The sequence below is a fragment of the Eptatretus burgeri genome, chromosome 8 (genome assembly GCF_056783735.1).
Source record: "Eptatretus burgeri isolate ZD-2024b chromosome 8, Ebu_testis_v1, whole genome shotgun sequence".
Lineage (NCBI taxonomy): Eukaryota > Metazoa > Chordata > Myxini > Myxiniformes > Myxinidae > Eptatretus > Eptatretus burgeri.
The window spans coordinates 95291269-95310522 of record NC_140968.1 but is presented as its reverse complement, the minus strand read 5'-3'; the positions used below and the strand labels follow the sequence as shown (position 1 = coordinate 95310522).

The following is a 19254-nucleotide window of genomic DNA, read 5'->3' as shown; positions in this document are numbered from 1 at the left end:
CTGGGATGTGAGAACACCTGTTCTTGCTGTCCATAACAGATAACATGGCTTAAATATTGGATTATATAGTCACCGTTGTGGATTAAAGGATACTTTATATCTATCGATGGAGACGATTGGCCTGATTCGTGTTGGTAGAATAACTAAAATGATTTAATTAATAGCTAACTCCCAAGTTCTTACTTTGATGCTTTGTAGGTTGGATGCTGCACTGCACACTACTTTGCAGGTTGGGTCCTTTTGAACAGTTGTTTAAGCCGACTGCCATGTCCACTAGCATTTACCCGTGGACATCAAAAGTACCACTGTAGCTTTTGAAAATGGTAGGCTATTGTGGGCCAGCTTCAGGTTAAATTCCAGCTTTGGTGACATTTGGAGAGGGGGTTGGCACTACTTCCTTGTGATTTCCTGCTCAATGTCCTGATGCCTACTACCTTTTGTGGCTCCTAAATTATCACTATGGTGATGGAAACAGTGAGATGTTCACACGTCTGAAGTTGGTTATACACACTAACAAGTAAAGGCAAGAGCCCACCTAAAGTTAATCTGGTGCAAGGTTTTTCCTCCCACGCCCCATACAGACTTCCACTTGTACAATGTGAGGAGTCTCTAAGATCCATCATCTCCTGCACCACATGATTTTGGTTTTTGTTAATTGCTTAACTCACGTTTCGATCAAAAATGATGTTTATGGTTTTGTTTTGTTTTTAAACCTCTTCTAAGGCATATCATGGTAAGCAATGTGAGTTTCTGCACGAAGAGCCGGCAAATGATGTACATCAGGGTTCTGAGATGCGTGAGGAAGAAGGAAGCTGTTTATTGCACATGAAATAAGATTACACAACGAAGTAAAACTTTTGGTCAAACATGAATCGTGAGAATTATCCAAAACAGTAACTTTTTCCCCCCACCGGAGCTGGTTATTAAAACGAGATTTGTTTATCAATAGTCCCATTATTGGGTCATGTGTTGACCCCACTAAGTGCATCTATAATTGATTACTAAAATCAAATGTAATTCCTACAATCGTCTTAATTCAGAAACAGAAATTAATAGATCATTCACCAACAAATATAATCAAAACCATTTTGACAGAACCCCCTTTCTGGTAAAGCAGTTTTGGTTTTGTCTCTTTCACCAATAACTGCTTCGTTCACCTTTCAAAGATATAAGTAAAAAAATTATTCTGTGCCTTTCCAGTGTACAACATTTACAGGTGGGCCTCGAAACCCACCACAAAATGGCCTCGGACGGCCTGATGTGCCTCCTGGGAATCTGTCTGATTTCCCCAAGCTATAGACTTTGGCCTAAACAAGTTTCACCAGACTGACAATGTCAGACGTGGCACTCCAAATGTGCTCCAGAACATGTCCAAAGGGTTTCGAGCTTGGAACGGGCTCTGGAGGAGGTGCGTGACAAGACCTTTCCTGTGCATTGTGATGAAGGTGTACAAAATCCTGACATATTTGTTCAGCACCAACTCCATTTGTGCTGTGTGAGTTTCTCACAAATCTCAGCGAAATTATTCCTCATTGCAGTTTTATTTTCTGCAAACTTCCTCCCAAATTCCTCATCGCATGACAACAGCCCACCTCCTCCTTTGACCTTATAAGTAGCATTGGTTGTCTCATCAGCACAAAGTGAAGTGTTACATTTAAATTGTCAAAGGAAGGAGGGTGAAAATAATTTTCAGGCGTGAAAGGGGAAATGAGGAAATCTAGTGGGAATACAATTGTTGGATCCAGCAGCTAGAGGCGAGTGCCATCTTTCGGCATTGCCAAGGCAGACCCAAAGGCGGGAACAAATGGTGAAGTTATGTTATAGGGAAGAGTAGGCAAACTCATAGGGACGGTTGTCTCTCCTGCCTCTGGATCTTGACTGCTTCGCTGAGCTTCCAAGAGCTTTCCCAGCTCTGCCAAGTGCTGTTGCTGCATTATGAGTTTGCTGTACACTTCCTGATGTGCTTCCATTGACACTTGAGGCATGTATGGAAAACTAAACAAGGTGGCATTTGACGCCCCACGCCCTCTTCCTCGACCACGCGGGCCCCTGCTTCCTCGACCTCTCCTCGGTCTTCCTGCAAAAACCGAGCCCCGCTCAGCCATCCCAGAGCTTTCGGGCTCTGCCGGCGCCGGTTCGATTGGGGAACCGATGGATCGCGCGCCTCGAGCTCGACGCGCTCGCCGAGGAGGCGAACATTGTCCGTCGCGACAGCTTTGTCGCTTCATGTGCCGGTGCAGATGGTCGGAACGCGTGAAAGTCTTTGAACAATCGGGACAGCTGTACGGTCGTGCACCTGTGTGCACGCGCTGGTGGTTGCGTAGGTCGTAACTGTGAACGAAGGATGCGTCACAGAAAGAGCAAGTGTAAGGTCTTTCACCCGTGTGTTTTCGCATATGGATCTTCAACTTGTCCTGCCTGCACAACAAAAATGGATTTTCATGATGAAATGTGGATCAGAATTTGATCTTGCTGTCTGCATTGATGATGACGAACATTTACGCACAGTGTGAGAGAAAAATAATTAAAATTAAAAACATTTTTTTAGATTTAAACTTGGAGAAATAATCAAGGGCAGTGTATTGTGGGAGGAATTTGGGGAGGAAGGAAAGAATTTTGGGAGGAGAGAGAGAGAGCGGGTCAGGGATTAGAAGGGGTGTGCATATGGAGCAGATGCTTGGAGGGGAGGGAAACAATGGGGAATTAAAAACTCTGCCATACTTACACACCTAATAGATAGATGGCCCCTACACCCTCAAGTTTATTCATTACATTCTGCAATGTAAGCCTTGCATCAAAGCCTTCCTTGTTACAGTGGTCTAAGCCCAAGAAAGAGCTTAATGGACATAAATCACCGACGTGAGTAGACATTCTTGTACTTTGACAAAGCACCAGCCCCATTTCATCAACATGAAATTAATTTCAAAGATATTAGGAGATGTGCAAATCACAGTTTGGTATTTGAACCTGCGATTCCAGAATCACGAGTTCTGCTCAGACTTAAAAAAGGAAAGCCTTATCTGCTTCTCTTTGTGACCTTTTATTTGTGATTACGCATTCTTCAACAGCCCATTGATGGCCAATCGACCCGATGGGGATAGTGAGCTGCACTGTGTTGCACACAATGTGCAAACAAAAGTGAAATGGATATATTTGTCTCATGCTGATATCCCGAGCCAGTTCCTGCAAGCTGCTGAGTGGTTCTAAATGTCTAACTCGAGGATTGTTTGTATTCTGGTGGAGCTGCGGTTGTATCGAGGGGATGACAACATTGCCTTGCACTCCGCAAAATATGACAATTATCTAGTTGGAATCGATGGGGAACTCTCGGTGACTTTGCACAATAAAAATCATTTCAAACTTTTTTTTTAACCACGACAGTTCACACTAGCTGTGATGCAACTCCTTTGTGGCTTACCTTTTTCTCTCGAAACCCGACCGGAATTTTCTGCGTATTTGAAAAGAGAAAGCTTCCTAAATCTAAACAGAAATATCACGGCCAGGACGAGAAAGATTCATGTGGTTACTTCGATAAGATCTTTTGTCAGGTTTCAACCTTAAGATAGCACAGTGCCACCTGCTCGGATTCTCAAAACTGATATATGTGTGCGTGTTGGTTGTCCTTTATCTGAAGAAGGCCATTCACATGAAATATGTGAACCACCTGGTTAGTTTGTCGACAACACAGATGCTGCTGCTCAGACAGTAACCACATTCTGAATAGCAAGTAATGTAACTTGGGGTCAAGGAACCTCCACACCAGACCACTTGTTACCTCAAGTCCAAGTAGGAATTTTGAAATTAGCCAGTGTGCCGACGATAACTCACCTACGCTTCGTGAAGAATACCACAGGGTCTTTAACATCGACCACCGATGCCAGCTTAACATCCATCCAATTGATGGTGCACACATTGATGTATTGTCCTGCCTGCGAAGCAGCAGGGTGACCGTTTATAGCTGGATCCAGATTCCAACCCTGGTAAGACAGCTCAGAGGCCACTGTGCATACCTCTAGCATCTAGGCCATCCTGCCAACCCAATAAGCTGGTAAAGTGCAATGAAGCATAAGCCATTGGAATTTATCAACACGTCACACTTTGGGATGGACTGGAGGCAGTCACACCTGCTCCAGTTATATAATTGTGCAAGATGTTTGTCCTAATTGTTGTGGTTGACAGTCCTTTCACTAATGGCCCAAGCACAATCCCATCATGCAAAAATGGTCTCTTTTCATGCATCTAACATGGACAAACAAGGTCACAGGAAAGAACCATTCTCAAATTACTTGTGATTTCTGCCTTTAAACAATTACTTGATCTACACATGATGTATGCAGAAATATGGGAACTACTCTCTTCTTCCCCACCCCACAACCTTTTACCTGTGCATACGGTGGCCTCCAAAAGTATTCACTCCCGACCAATAACGCCACATTTAGATGAATTACGAATTGTGTAAAAACAATTTTTCCAAATTAACTTTGTTATTAATAACTGAAGAGATCAAACTAAACACCGTTATAGTTGAATTAGGTTACACGTCAGGAATACCTGAAAAAATACGAACAAATCAAAATTCACTTGATGTAAAAGTATTCAACCCCTGAAGTCAGTACTTGGTGGAAGCAACTTTTGCAGCAATGACTGCCATGAGTCTTTATGGGAAGGTCTCTACCAGCTTTGTGCAGTGAGATGGTGAAATCTTTGTCCATTCTTCACGTGAAAATTTTCTCTAATTCTGCCAAGTTTGATGGGGATCGTCGATGGACTGCAATCTTCAAGTGTCGCCATCAATGTTAAATTGGGTTCAAGTCAGGTCTTTGACTGAACCACTCAAGAACATTTATTTTCTTCTTATTCAGCCACTCCAGTGTGGATTTAGCTTCCTGCTTCAGATCATTGTCCTGCTGAAATGTGAACCTCCTACCCAGTTTCAGATTCATGGCTGACTCAAACAGGTTTTCATCTCTTCTATCCTGACAAGCTTGCCAGTCCCTGCTGATGAAAAGCAGCCCCAAAACATGATGCTGCCACCACCATGCTTGACAGCAGGGATGGTGTTGACTAGATGATGTGTAGTGTTAGGTTTGCGCCAGACGTAACGCTTTTAACTTGGACCAAAAAGTTCAGTTTTTGTCTCGTTTGACCACAAAACGTTTTTCCACTTGTCTGCAGTATCATTAAGATGCTTTTTTGCAAACTCTGTAGAGCTTTCAGATGCGTCTTTTCAGTAATGGCTTCTTTCTTGCCAGCTGTCCATAGAGGCCAGCTTAGTGAAGGGAGTGGGATATTGTTGATTGATGAACACTGACTTCCATCTGGGACATAGAGCCTTGTAGATCTTTCACAGTCAATGTTGGATTTACAATGATACCCTGAACTAGTTTACTACTTTCTCGGCTGTTGAGTTTGGATACAAGGAAATCCAACACAGGTGGAGGCCATTCAGCCCATCATGCCTGCACGAACACCACACTAATCCATCTAAGATCTAAGGACACCACACTAATCCATCTAAGATCCAAGGAAGAAAATGCAAAAAAGGTTTTTAATTAATGATTTTTTGTATTTCTTTATTTATTTATTTCATTTTCTTCCCCTTTGGTCCTCCTGCAGTTGGGTTACTTCTTATTAAGAGGATGGTGGCAGGATTTGCACTCTGGCCACCATAAAACCCTTCATTCCGCAAAACACAAAGAAATCTGAAAACCCACTCCGTGGGAGTACCTCCTGTGCAGCTTCCCTTCGCAGGGCAGTTCACCGGATGACGGGATTGGGGCAAAGCCTTCGGGACCCCCAATCTTTGATGATAGGAGGGAAACCACGGGGTAACATTCCCAGGTCAGATTGCGGGAGAGTGTGTCGGAGTGGTGCTGAGGTGTCGTCCACCAGACAGCAGTCTCCTTGGGTTAACCTGAGGCGGTCCCTTCGGATGGATGCCTGGAATGTCCTATCCCTAAGAGAGGATGATCACCTGTCCCTGTTATCATCTGAGCTCAAGCATTTGGACATCGGTATTGCAGCACGCTCTGAGGTCCGGAGACCGGATTGCGGCGAGATAATGGTGGGTGGTTACACCTACTATTGGTCTGGTCGCTCTGATGGTTACCATACCCAAGGAGTTGCTGTAACTGTGTCCAATAAGCTGACCCCAATGATAATTGAGGTAACACCGTTCAACGAGCGTATTATGAGACTAAGGATTCGTCACTCCTTGGGTGTCATTTCCCTGGTCTCTGTTTATGCTCCGACTGAGGCGCGTGATCTCACTGTGAAGGACACATTCTACGCCACGCTCGAGTCTGTGGTTGATCAGTGCCCCAGACGAGATACACTTCTAGTCTTGGGGGATTTGAAAGCATCGACTGGAACTGATAGGGATCGTTATGAGGTGTGTGTTGGTCCCCATGGTTCAGGAACTGTGAACCAGAACAGCACTAAGTTCCTTGACTTTGCAAGAAGTCATGGACTTAGGGTGGCCGGTTCATGGTTTCAGCGCCCACAAGCTCATCGCTCAATTTGGTATTCCAACGCTGGCGGTGTGGCAAAGGAGATTGACCATGTCCTCGTTGATGGTCGCTGGAGGATGATCCAGAACTGCAGGGTCAACCGGAGTGCTCAGTTCCTCAATACTGACCACCAGCTTGTTGGAGCAACTCTGAAGTTGCACCTTAAATCCAGGAGAATGGTACCATCCCAGCTGAGGTTGAATCGGTGTGAGCACTCTTCATTTTCATAAATGCCAAGGTGAGCCAATGAAAAAAGTCAAGAATTCACAAGGTTTCGGAAAAGCGATGACAAGAGAAAACCAAGACGCCAAGGTGAACAACGAATAGCCTAGATCTTGTGAAAAAAGCCAAGGAGTGGTCACACTGGGTTGGATGTTGGCAAGCTCAAGGATGAGAGGGTAGCTGAGGAGTTTGTGAACAAGCTGAGTAGAGATTTGGGGGGGGGGGTCTGGGTGCTTTGGGAGGTCCTGAAGAGTTGTGGAGTGCCTTCAAGACGTCCTTGATGTTGCCAGTGGATGTCTTGGAACTCACCAGAGGGCGATGAGGAATTTTGTCTCTCAAGGGACACTGGATACCATTGACCAGAGTCGCAGGGCCAGGCTGAATGGCAGGGCTGAGCTGTTCATGGAGCTGAGGCGTAAAACTGTATTTGCGCCAAGGGTGGACAAAGAGGCCTATGTGCGAGGAATCTGTAAGGGGGTAGAGCATTACCTGTGGTCAAGTGATTCTCGTTCTGCTTACAGGGGAATTCGTGCATTGCGTTCATCTAAGCCCATCCCTCGGTGTACTGCAGTTGGAGCAGTGGGTGTTCGGCTCTTGACAGAGGAGTCCGAAGTGAAGGCCCGCTGGGCCTGTTACGTTGAGCGGTTGTACCAGGCTGATCCACCAGCTGTCGAGTTTGACGTCAGGGGTGTTACAATCCCTGTTGCTGACCCTCCAATCAATTGTGGTCCACCTTTACTTGTGGAAACACAGGCTGCGGTGAACCGGTTGAAATGGGGTAAAGCTCTAGGGATCTGTGGCATCCATGTTGAACTTCTCAAGGCTGGTGGAAATGCTGCACTCATGTCGTTGCATGCAGTTCTCTGCTCTGCCTGGAACACAGGCATCATCCCAACTGACTGGAAGAGAGGCCTTGTTGTCCCTCTCTGGAAAGGGAAGGGTGATCGCCAAGACTGCAACGACTACTGAGGGGAGCCACTGCTCTCAGTGCTGGGCAAGGCCTTTGCTCGGATAATTCTTGATAGGGTTCACCACCATCTGCTTGAGCACCAGCGTCCAGAGCAGTCAGGCTTCACACCAAAGAGGTCAACGATTGACCGTATCCTTGCACTTCATGTCCTCACTGAACGCAGATGAGAGTTTTGGCAGGGGCTGCTTGCAGCCTATGTTGATCTCTGTAAAGCGTTCGATTCAGTGAATCGGGATGTCCTCTGAAGGATTCTAGGTCTTCGTGGGGTGCCACCAAAACTGATCGATCTGATGTCTGAACTCTACTCTGGTATTGAGAGTGCTGTGAGATGTGGTGGTCCCATCTCTGAGTTATTTCCAGTTGTTACTGGAGTTCGTCAGGGGTGTGTACTGCCCTCCACACTTTTCAGCACTTGTATGGACTGGATTCTGGGGAGGATGTTGGAGAGATCAAGCTGTGGTGCATCGTTTGGGAATGTCAAGATCTCTGACCTTGATTTCGCAGATGATGCAGTCATCTTTCGGGGGCCCTTGAGTTGCTGAATGAGGAGTCGGAGCTGCTGGGATTACGGGTTTCCTAGGTCAAAACTAAGATCCAGGCTTTCAATGACATCTTGGATGCTGCTGTCCTGTCTGTGCCTGTTTGTGGTGAGCATGTTGAGGTCGTGGAGAGATTCACCTACCTTGGCATTGATATTCATGTCTCTGCTGGCTGTGAGTCAGAGGTCAATAGACGTCTGGGTCGGGCTTGGGGAGTCATGGATTCACTGGATAATGGGGTGTGGCACTGCCGGTCCCTGTGTGGGAGGACGAAAGTCCGAGTCTTCAGGTCGTTGGTGCTTCAAGTCTTGCTCTATGGATGCGAGACTTGGACTCTGACGAAGGATTTGAGACAGACTTAATTCCTTTGGTACCAGGTCTCTTCTGAGAATCCTTGGCTATCGCTGGTCGGACTTTGTATCCAACGAGCGGTTGCTGAGAGAGACTCAAATAAAATTTGTTACCTGCATAGTCCGTGAGCGTCAGCTGCGGCTGTATGGACAAGTGGCTCGTTTTCCTGACGCTGATCCTGCTCACCAGATTCTCTCAGCGAGGGAGTCTCCTGAGTGGAGGAGGCCAATGGGCCGACCACGTGCCTCATGGTTACAGCAGGTTGATCGGCATCTCAAGGAGATGGGGATGGGCCAGGCATCTGCCTGGGGGATGGCCAGACGGAGGCCCCTGGAGTACCGGTGGAAAGTGGACGCAGCGACGTGCTGCTCTGGCTCATGCTCCCATACATGACCTGACCTGACTACCTTTCCAGGGAGACTATTCCATGCATTAACTACTCTCTGAGTGAAAGTCCCCTGCCTTACTACCATCTCAACTCTCCTCTTCTTTGTACTCAGGCTGTGGCTCCTGGTTCTCTCACTATCTTCTCTGTTGAATAATTCATCTGCACTTATTTTTTCTCTCCCTTTCATTGACTTAAACATCTCTATCATATCTCCTCGTAACCGCCTTCTTTCTCACGTATAAAGCCCTGTCTCCTTCAGCCGCTCCTCATAGCTGAGTCTAGCTAGGCCCAGAATCAATCTCGTAGCCCTCCGATGAACCCTCTCGATGGGATGGGCGACCTGATCTGGGTCGAGTCTGGGTGGTATGATACGTTTACCACTTCTTAATGATGGATTTCACCGACTCAAAGGGATAATGAGTGACTTTAAATTCTTCTGATAACCCTCTCCTGAACGTAGCTTCTCCGTCACTTTATGTTTGACTTCTTTGGAAAGCTCCTTGGTCTGCATGTTTACCTTGTTGGTTGACCAGGTGATGTGCACCTTAAAACTCTTGAGATAAGTATTGGGATTTAATTTTTAAGTTAAACCACTGATTACATACAGGTGAAAACTATTACACTTATTTTGTAAACTTTCAAACAAATGATTTGCTCCTTAAGTAATTTAGGGTTAATTAGGCACTTCAATGCTTCTGCAACTGAGAATCATCTGATTTTTCTCTGTTAATCCAACTCATTTACATTTTATCTGAATTTTTTTTTTTTAGCTTTATCACTTTGGAATAGTTTGATTTGAAAGCATCATGAAATAAGCTCAGGTGGCATCAAAATGTAAACACTTTGGAGAGGGTAAATACTTTTGCAGGCCGCTGTCTGTAATATGAACATGTAGGTATCTCGTTTAAACATTAGAATCCACTCTTCATCCTTTAAGATGAAAACAGAAAGAACTTTCTCACAGAGGCGTCACATGACCCAAACTTATTAGCCCACAAATGTAAAAGGACCAAGTGTTCAGCCTTTGTTATAACCCATACATTCAAAACTCTGTTTGTGATTTGTTGCGCATAGTATATAAACATGCTGTGTGATGTCAAACAATACAGTGAGAATTAAGCCAATGTCGGTGTTGTGACAAAAGACAATAGATTAGTTGCTTTTAATTGTTAAGTCAGCATGTGTTAGCATCACACCAGAACAGCAGTTAGTGAGATGTGAAGACACTAAAGAGGAAGCCATGCAGATGAGAGAAACGTACCTGGTAAAGCGTACTCCACAGGCTCCACATACGTAAGGCTTTTCTCCTGTGTGTGTGCGCATGTGCCGAGGTAATTTTCCCGCACCTTGGATCACCTTTCCACAGACGGGGCATTCCTGGAAGGCCTTTGCACGACTGCGTGTTGATGCCTCTTCAATACCAGTTGCTGCACAAGGAGTCCATGGTTGTGCTGTGGTCTCTGAGTCAGGCTCCTCAGCAGTGGCCGTGCCTGTAACGAAACTTGTGGGCTTGCTGAGATCATAAGGACCACTGCCAAGCGAAGGTGTTGGACTTGATGGCGGCTCGTCGGGTGCTTGGTTAGATGGGCAGACACATGGTAGTAGTTCACTTGATGGGGATGGAGGGGTGCGAGGAGATGGAGGTCTGCTTGGTGTGCTAACCTCAGATGGAGTTTGAGATGCCAAGGGTGATAGTGAGGCTGAAGGGGTGGAAATTCCACCCCCTGTAGCAATTATTTCTCTGCAGACACTTGAGACACATGGGATTCCAAGCACCATCGCAGCATTCAGGACATCTTTGAGCTGGAGTGCACTGAGGGTCAGCGTGGCGGTGTACGCAAAGTCGAGGAGTGCGGCAACAGATGCCGCTGACACAAAGTCAATGCGATACGTTTGGGGTGTTACTTCAGTACCCGAGACACCATTTCCTGCAAAGTTGGAACTTTCTTCGGTTTCATCTTCTGCTGAGGATGTGAAGAGCTGTCGGAAGTAAGTGCTGCAGGCAGCTAGTACCGCACGGTGAGTGCAAAACTCCTGTCCTCGGACCTGACAGGAAAATAAAGGTGAAGTTAGCCTATTCTAGTTGTTTACATTATAAACCTTCACCTAATCTTTCACCAAATGTCCGATACCTTTGGGGCAGCCAAAGTCCATGATAACGTTTCGATATTATAATTTGATCTCACAAAGCTATACACAAACAATTTTGACATGTTACAAAGCTGTGTGTGTGTGTGTGTGTGTGTGTGTGTGTGTGTGTGTGTGTGTGTGTGTGTGTGTGTGTGTGTGTGTGTGTGTGTGTGTGTGTGTGTGTGTGTGTGTGTGTGTGTGTGTGTGTGTGTGTGTGTGTGGTCATGTGACGACACCAACCAAAAAGTGAGTGAGTATCGACTCCAAAGGTTCAAACAATTACGAGCGATCTATAATTTGCACGAATGAGTGGTTGAACGTCGTTCATATTCCATGCTTGTTCGAACACACCAGGAAGCAAACTCTGGATTATCATTCATTTAATCCTCCAAGGGTAATCTATTCACCCAAATAGTCAGCGTGCAAAATGGCAGGAGCATGAGGCGTACCACTTATTCTTCTCCTCTTCCCTTTACAAGGGGTGAGGTCCAATGGTACCACTCTTCTGGTCTGCCTTGACCACAACACTCCACTTCCCTCTGTCCTCAGCCAACTCTCTCCAACCACCCCCATCTTATTGATATATCCCTCCTCACACAATCTTCCCATCTCAACTGTGGTCTAACTCATTTGCTCCCTCAACCTATCCGCTCTTCCCCCACATCTGCACCACATCACCAGCCCACTTCAGCCGGCTTCTTACCAATCTCCCCATCAAGCTTATTTGCACACCCATCTCCTCTCTCTCTCAGTTCATACATCCTCCTCTCCGCCCTCGTCATTCCCACAATCCTCCGGACCCAGTTGTTCTCGCAGACCTGCAGCTTCTGTTGGCTCTCTGTCAGTGCCACTGCCTCCAGACTGTAAAGGTCGGCCGGTGTTACACAAGACACCAGAACATTCCCATTCAATTTCCATGATATTTTTCTGTCTGCCGTTAATCCCTCCACCCTCCCACATGCAATCACACCCACCTCAATCCTCCTCCGCAATTCTGCCTCCAAGCTGCCATCGCCGATCGCTGTGCCCCAATGATAATCAAACCTCTTTCCCCGTCTGATCTCCTTACCGTTAAGTCAACACCAGGCTGATCCTCTTTGATGCCGTCTCTTTAATTAATAAATAAATATGCCAGACAGAACAGACATAGAATGAATCCCACCACAAAAAGACAATTATTAAATACAGAAAGAAACTAACCCTCAGCTATAGCGCCACACACAGCAGTCATGCACTCAAACCAGGCAAGTAAGAGGCGAAAACACGGAATGAAGAACCCAGAGTTGTTGTAAAACTCGTACATGTTGGAGAACAAAGAGTAGAGTCAGAGAGCAGACCAAAGAGTCAGTGCGAAGCACATAAGCATGGAGCTGTCCCACTGGCAAGAGCGAGAGAGTTCAAGAAGTCAGTGTCCCAAGGCAAGAGCTGACAATTTTATTGCCAGCTGACCAGCTCTCTCCTTCTTAACTGATAGTATTTGATCTTTCCGCAATAGTGGACCAACCCAGGAGTCCAACCAATCATGGGCCGCAAATGGTCCAAGCCCTGCATCCCACATACTGATGGACACCTGGGAGGAGGACCTTTCTCTCAAGGAGGGAAAACTGTCGTTTCTCTTCCTTTCGCCCATTTTGATACAGAGAATCATGTGGACGTGACATCTTAACCTGTCTAGTCTAAGGCAGACAAGGCTCCTCCTCATAGAAATTCACGCAAAAGACAACTTAACCTAACCACATGCACTTATACTTGTTTCAAAATGTCATAAGACAGAGGTTAAGGCCTTAAACTAACGACTGTCCCGACCCCTTAAACGTAACTACATCAATATGTTTGTGCACGTCCAAACACAATTCCTTTCCCGTTCAGTCATCTTTTAGCTCTTAATCTTGAAATGTTTCACCTTCTGTATTTCCCCAATTTATTATGTGTACCTCCTCCACTTCCAATTCTCGGCATTACCCATTTGTCTGCAATTTTTTTTATTCATTCCAACTCTGTCGGGCTGTTTAAGTGTGCTCGAGGTTGTTTTTGACCACACTGTTTAGTGATTGTGAACCTCCTCATTTGTGTTGTTGTGTTTTTTCCTCCTGGTTAAACATACAGCACAGGCTGGATGGGAAGAATTGTCTTTCTTTGCGTCCTCTCTTCCTGTTATTTTATTGAATTGCATTTTGATTTGTTTTTTTTTCATACAGTGCATGATCAAAGGCTCATGGAAAAGCTCGGGCATGATCACATCCAATACAAAGGATGTTCAGACACATCAGTGTATTTTTCTATGACTTACAAGGAAATGAATAGACCAGAGTACGAGACAAAACAACACAGTGTATTGGAGTTGAACCTGAGATCTCAGCACCATGAGCCATTTTTTCAGATGGGAATGCTAAACAGGCCAGCCAATTACATACAATGGAAACTAGTTTTTTTTATCCTTCAATGTCAACTTTTCACAGTATCTTTATCAATAATGATTATTTTTACAGGAAAACATGGGACTCGAGCCAACTAAGCAACGGGTGATAATGGGAAACAGGATAATATAAAATGAGGTTATGATGCCAGGGAAGAACAGGTTGATAAAAGACAGCTGGAGAGCATTTTTTTTTCTTTTTGAGAATTTATGATGGAGCCGACCAGCACAATTGCACGTAGGAAGGTTGGTGAGGGAGTAAGTGTGGGGGGTTTAAATGCTGTCTGTAAGCTGGTAAGGTGATGATAAGCTGACGGTGTGCTCATAGAAGCTATGGTGCAACATTTCTTTGTTTTTATTACGAGTTTGACGGTGGCTGGTGTTCATAAGGATTTGAACTCGATAACCAACAAAACCAAGCCAGAGACTGCCAAAGTAACTTCACCGAGCTAAGCTTACCTGGAGGATGACGTCACAGAGTAATCCTTTATGTCGAAGTTCATTAAGGCTGCTCAGAATCTTGGTGCTGTGTTCAGGAAATGGGATCCCAATAAGACCATCTTCTTGCCCCGTTCGGCCTCCCCACCTCATCTTCACACCGGGTCTGTTGATGGAAAGTCCAGAAAGGATAATGATCAGTATGAATTATATGGAGATGTTCAAAAACATTCATCTTTATAAACAGCTGCATGTGATGGGTGGAAAAAAAATTGGTTCGGTAATTTAGAAAACACGTCAATGTGGCAAACGGCTCAGAAATCGGGTGTTATGAAATATATTTTGCTTTGAAACTCACAAACAGAAACATATGACTTTTGTAAAGCAAATCTGATAACCAATTGCTTTAGAAACAGTCATGAGGACAAAGGAAAACCTGATAGAACCTCCAGAAGATACGTGATGAAACTTTGCCACCACGTCGCCCGTAACAGGTATAGCATGTCCACACACCCGCGGAGAGTCCGTACAGATCCAAATCTTCCCATGTGCAGCAGGTCCGTGGGTGCTGTATACGTCCCTCTACCTTGAATAGAAACTAACTGCCGACTTTACATCCTGATTGAGACAGGAACTATACCGCTATCGACAGTAGGGCACTCAGCAAGTGGCTTAAGCACTCAAGCAAGCACTCCAACAGAACTCCTGGCTTGGCAAGTGTTTACCAATTGCTGCTGATAAATCCATGCACCCAGAAACAGCCAAGCAGCATCTGATTTGGACAAATGAACACTTTTTTTTAGCAGTCGGAACTGCTGCTAACTTCATTTCTGGAGCTTAAATTTTGTAATTCTGCTAAGTTTAAGAGCTTCTCGAGGTTATGACATGTGCGGAAATGAAATAAAGCTACGAATGCTGGCATCTCTGAGCGTTTATAAGCATTGCAATGTATCCAGTGATTCGTAGCTACGATGATCAGACATTTGATAATATGAGTGAGGAAAGTGAAAAATAAAAACTTTATTGTTAACGAATCGTTGCGGCCTGTTCCAAGTCAAGGCAAGGTTGAGCAGGCCAAAAAATATTGCAGCTTCAGACCCCAGCGAGGTAACCCAGGATACGCCTTTTGACCCCATAGAGAGCGAGGTGGCCGAGGATGCACCAAATAAAGGTTATAATCTTAGCATGCATGCAAAATTTCAAACTACTTTTTTTTGGAGTTATGGAAGACACACACACACACACACAGACATTTATTATATACTGTCGGACCCCTCTATTCACGCGGGATACGTTCCTGAAAAATGCCGCGAATGTCAGGCAGGGCATTGTTTTTTGATTTTTTTCTGTTACATGGTAAAAGCTTATGGAAGAGCGATTACACAGAACAAATCAAAACACAACATAACAAAGGGAACAGCAGGAGAAAGTGGAAACACCAACAGCAGGGCAGAGGAAGAAAATAGAGACAGACAAAGAAGGGATGCAGGTAACGATGAGGGGTAAGGGAGAACACAAAGGGTGGACAATATGGATATATAAGCAAAATTGTGTTTGACCAGTTTGTGATTTTGTCAAGGTCCGAGGAGCTAAAAAAAAAAAGGTACAAAAACAGATCCCCTTAACTACAGCCCAATTAGCTTACTCGACTTCCAATCATCAGCAACGTCATGGAATCCATCATCACAGTTGATATAAAATCGTTCTCTTTCTCAAACAGCCTCATGTCAGATCATCAATGCAGATTCAGATCTGGTCACTCTACTTTGGACTTGTTGCTTCGACTCTCTCAACAATGGTGGAGGCCCTCAATATCAGAAATGGAAGAGGTTGCTGAGGAGAGGAAAGAGGCTGCTAACTGTCTGTCAGAAGGATGACAGACATCACAGCATAGAGCGGAGTCATCAGCAAAGAGATAACGAGGATTTTCCACAGAGAATCAGACATCATTGATGAAGATTAGTAATAGGACTGGGCCCAGAACACTGCCTTGGGGGCAAGTCCATCCTTAACAGGGAAGGAGATGAAAGGGTTCCGTTGAGAGCCACATGTTGTCTACGAGAGTGGAGGAAGTCAGTAATCCAAGAGTGGAGTTGGCCTTGGATTCCATAGGCAGACAGTTTGGAGAGCAAGGCGGGATACCAGACTGTATCAAAAGCTTGAGATATGTCCAGAGAGAAACCCTGATCTCATTTCTGATATCGAGAGCCTTCATCCATTGTTGAGAGAGTAGAAGCAGCATGTCCAAGGTAGAGTGACCAGGTCTGAATCTGCATTGATGATCAGAGATGAGGCTGTTGGAGAAAGAGAATGATTTTTTTGTCAACTGTGATGATGGATTCCATGACCTTGCTGATGATTGTAAGTCGAGTAAGCTAATTGGGCTGTACTTAAGGGGGATCCGTTGTTGTACCTTTCTTTTTGAGCTCATCTCGAACGTAGTTCCGGTGAGCTTAATGGATGGCACGTCGTCCGCCCATCCCTCCGTCCACAAATACTTGTAACTTCTTCTCTGAAACTACACATACGATGTCGATGAAACTTTACTACAATGTTCATCACCGTGCATGTACTAAAGTTTGTTCATGGCATTAAAAAAAGAATCGGGCCCAAATGGGGTCTATGGGGGTTGCCCCCTAAAATATGTATTTGCTTTCTTCTCAGAAACTACACATATAGTTCTGATGAAACTTGACCACAACCTTTATCACCCATGATGTACCAAAGATTCTTCACGGAATTTTTAAAAAAAACAAACATCCATAGGTATTTATTTTCTTCTCCGTTACATATTTTGAATTCTGTCGGGATCCATCTGCCAAAGTGTATTTATTTTGGGTGTTAAGCATCCTCCATTGTCTTTTGACAAAGAGTAGGCAAGTTATCATGGACACCCTTGGCCATCTTCCAAATTCCTGCCCTAATCAGCTGTGGAGTTTTGCATCAGTCTCCATCTTATGGTGGTTTTCGAGGCACCATCTTTGTGCCCAAATGGCACCATCATTCTTCAACAGACTTAACCAATTTGACCAGCTTGGAAACGCACGTATACCGCACGTACACAAGTAGACCAGGCATTTGTGGATTGTTGACCGAGTGTCATTTTGCAGATTGCTCTCAATTTACATCTCAACGGATTTTGTTAATCATACAGGGTTTTCACAACTCGGGGAAGTCGTATCCAATCATAGATGTGTGAAACACCGCAACACTGGAGCTTTTCTTTACGAAATGCTGTTGTTTTTTTCATTTTACTGTTATCTTTTGGTTATGGTTATCTTTTGGTATGGTTATCTTTTCACGCACTAACTGTCCACTTCTGTTGTCCAAATGCAAACGCAACGACTAACACATTCACAATGGCTATTATTTACATATAGTCACAGGAATATGTGCTCTATCAACAGAGATTGGATCAGAAATTTGTTTTCGAGCAAAGCAAAAGTTGAAGGAATTCCATCTATGACACACGGCTCCTTTTGGAGAGCAATTTGTGATTCAGATCGATCAAGATTTCTCCCTTTTTTTCCCCTCTTTCTTGCTCGAGTTTTTAGGCCGTGGAGGAGCTTAACCACATGTATTAGTCAGGATGACATTGGTAAAAAATGGACAAATCAACACATTATCATGAGATTTTTAACCTGTGGTTGCAGTGTATTGAGTGATATGCTCAGATGGGAGTAATAATGCAAGTTGGGCAACCTGAAGTTTTATTTTAATACTAGCAGGGATGCCCAGCGTTGCCAGGCAATGCCAGGTCCCTCTCCCTCTTCCCACCCCTGCCTCCTACCACCTGACTCCAAACCCACCCCTCCCTCTCCCTATAGACTCCTACTCCCCCTTCCCCTGATTAGTGGAGGTTAGCTTTGGTGCTCCCCACTCTCTGAGGACGTGTACAGTGCAAAAATGCAAGTTATCTCCACAGCTGACTTGTGATACCCTCTGCCACCACCACTGAGTGGTGCTACACTATACACAATTACATAGAGAATTTTCGGCGATTCCTTCCCTCCCAAATCCCCGTGACTACAGATGAAACCAAGTAGCCCATGTTCACCACAAGGTTGAACTTGGTCCACGTGCCAAGTTTGGTGGCAATTGGCCAAGTGTGATTGGTGTGTTACACACAGACAGACATAAAATGACATTTATTTATTAGACTACAATGTGAATGTAAAAGAGGTTTATAGCATTACTCATTCGCATAGCATTCAGAGTTAGGCCACTGATGATCTTCCAGTCCCTCCCTCTCTCCCTCAAGGCAGGTTTATTGCTTCCAGAGGAGCCACACGGCAACAATTACACAATGTGGTTTGCCTCGCCTTCCCAGCGGAATTTGGAATTTGTTCAGCAGCTCACCTACTCTTCGTGAAAGACACCGTGGGATGTTTCCCCTCCACAAAGTAATGCTCACAGACTGGACACCCGGCTTAATACGTCATTCCGAGAGTCTGGTGCAGTTTGTGATTCGATGCCCTGACTGCGAAGCACCAATCTGACAGTTTGTTGTTCAGGCCGAGAGTCAAACCCAGGCAAAACCGCTCAAAGGTAAGTGTGCTACCTCTGCACCACCCTGACAGACCAACATTGCATCACACAAGTGCTAAAGCTTGTGGAAGGGCATTTGAATTAAAATTTTGAGCTAATCAATTTTTCTCTTTATTTATTTGAATTTTTTTTTTTTTTTGTGCCATTGTCTTGATGCTCTCGGAAAATATAAACTGAAGTACCATCACAAAATTGGGAATTTAGTCAGGGTACCATGACATGATTACCTCCGGTACCGAAGGTGGACGGAGGCTGTTTTCACCCCTGTGTGTTTGTCTGTGAGCAGGATTTCTCAAAGTTTTGGACGAAACTTGGACAGGGTGAGTAGTTGACAAGAACAAGCCCATTAGATTTGGATTAAGGCCCGATGAATATCCAACCTATCAGTGGGACACAAAACGTATACTGTTCACTGTTCAGCCTGACAGAGGTATGTTCTCTACCGAATGCTGTTCGAGTTCCCTACTGTTTTCCAAAAGGTAGTGTGGGATCTTTCACATCAAAAAAAACGAATGCTAGCAGCTTAAACAGCCAGCCTAACATCCCCTCCAAAGGACAACATTATAATCATTGACTGCCTGCGAAGCATCAGGAGGATTGTTTGGAGTCGAGACAGGAATCGAGACTGAAATAGATATCTCAAAGGTGAGCGTACGGTACCTATGAGCCATCCTGTCCATGAGCTGCCCCTTCGAGGAGGATGTGAAGCCGGTTGTAATATCTGTTTTCCAGTTGGTTATAAT

At 44.9% G+C, this 19254-nt stretch overlaps 1 protein-coding gene across 3 annotated transcripts in view; it reads right to left on the bottom strand.

Annotated features, from left to right (window-relative positions):
• Positions 1 to 793: 793 nt before the first annotated feature.
• The window catches only part of LOC147022311 (zinc finger and BTB domain-containing protein 7A-like), a 97521-nt gene continuing 79060 nt past the window's right edge, over positions 794 to 19254 (bottom strand). For all 3 annotated transcript variants that reach the window (XM_085893073.1, XM_085893071.1, XM_085893072.1), the window contains 3 exons: positions 13985 to 14129; positions 10241 to 11025; positions 794 to 2418 (listed from right to left, as the gene is read on the bottom strand). In XM_085893073.1, the coding sequence (XP_085749199.1) occupies positions 1749 to 2418; positions 10241 to 11025; positions 13985 to 14116 (1587 nt within the window). In that variant the 5' untranslated portion in view covers positions 14117 to 14129 and the 3' untranslated portion in view covers positions 794 to 1748. The remainder of the gene's footprint in view (positions 2419 to 10240; positions 11026 to 13984; positions 14130 to 19254) is intronic.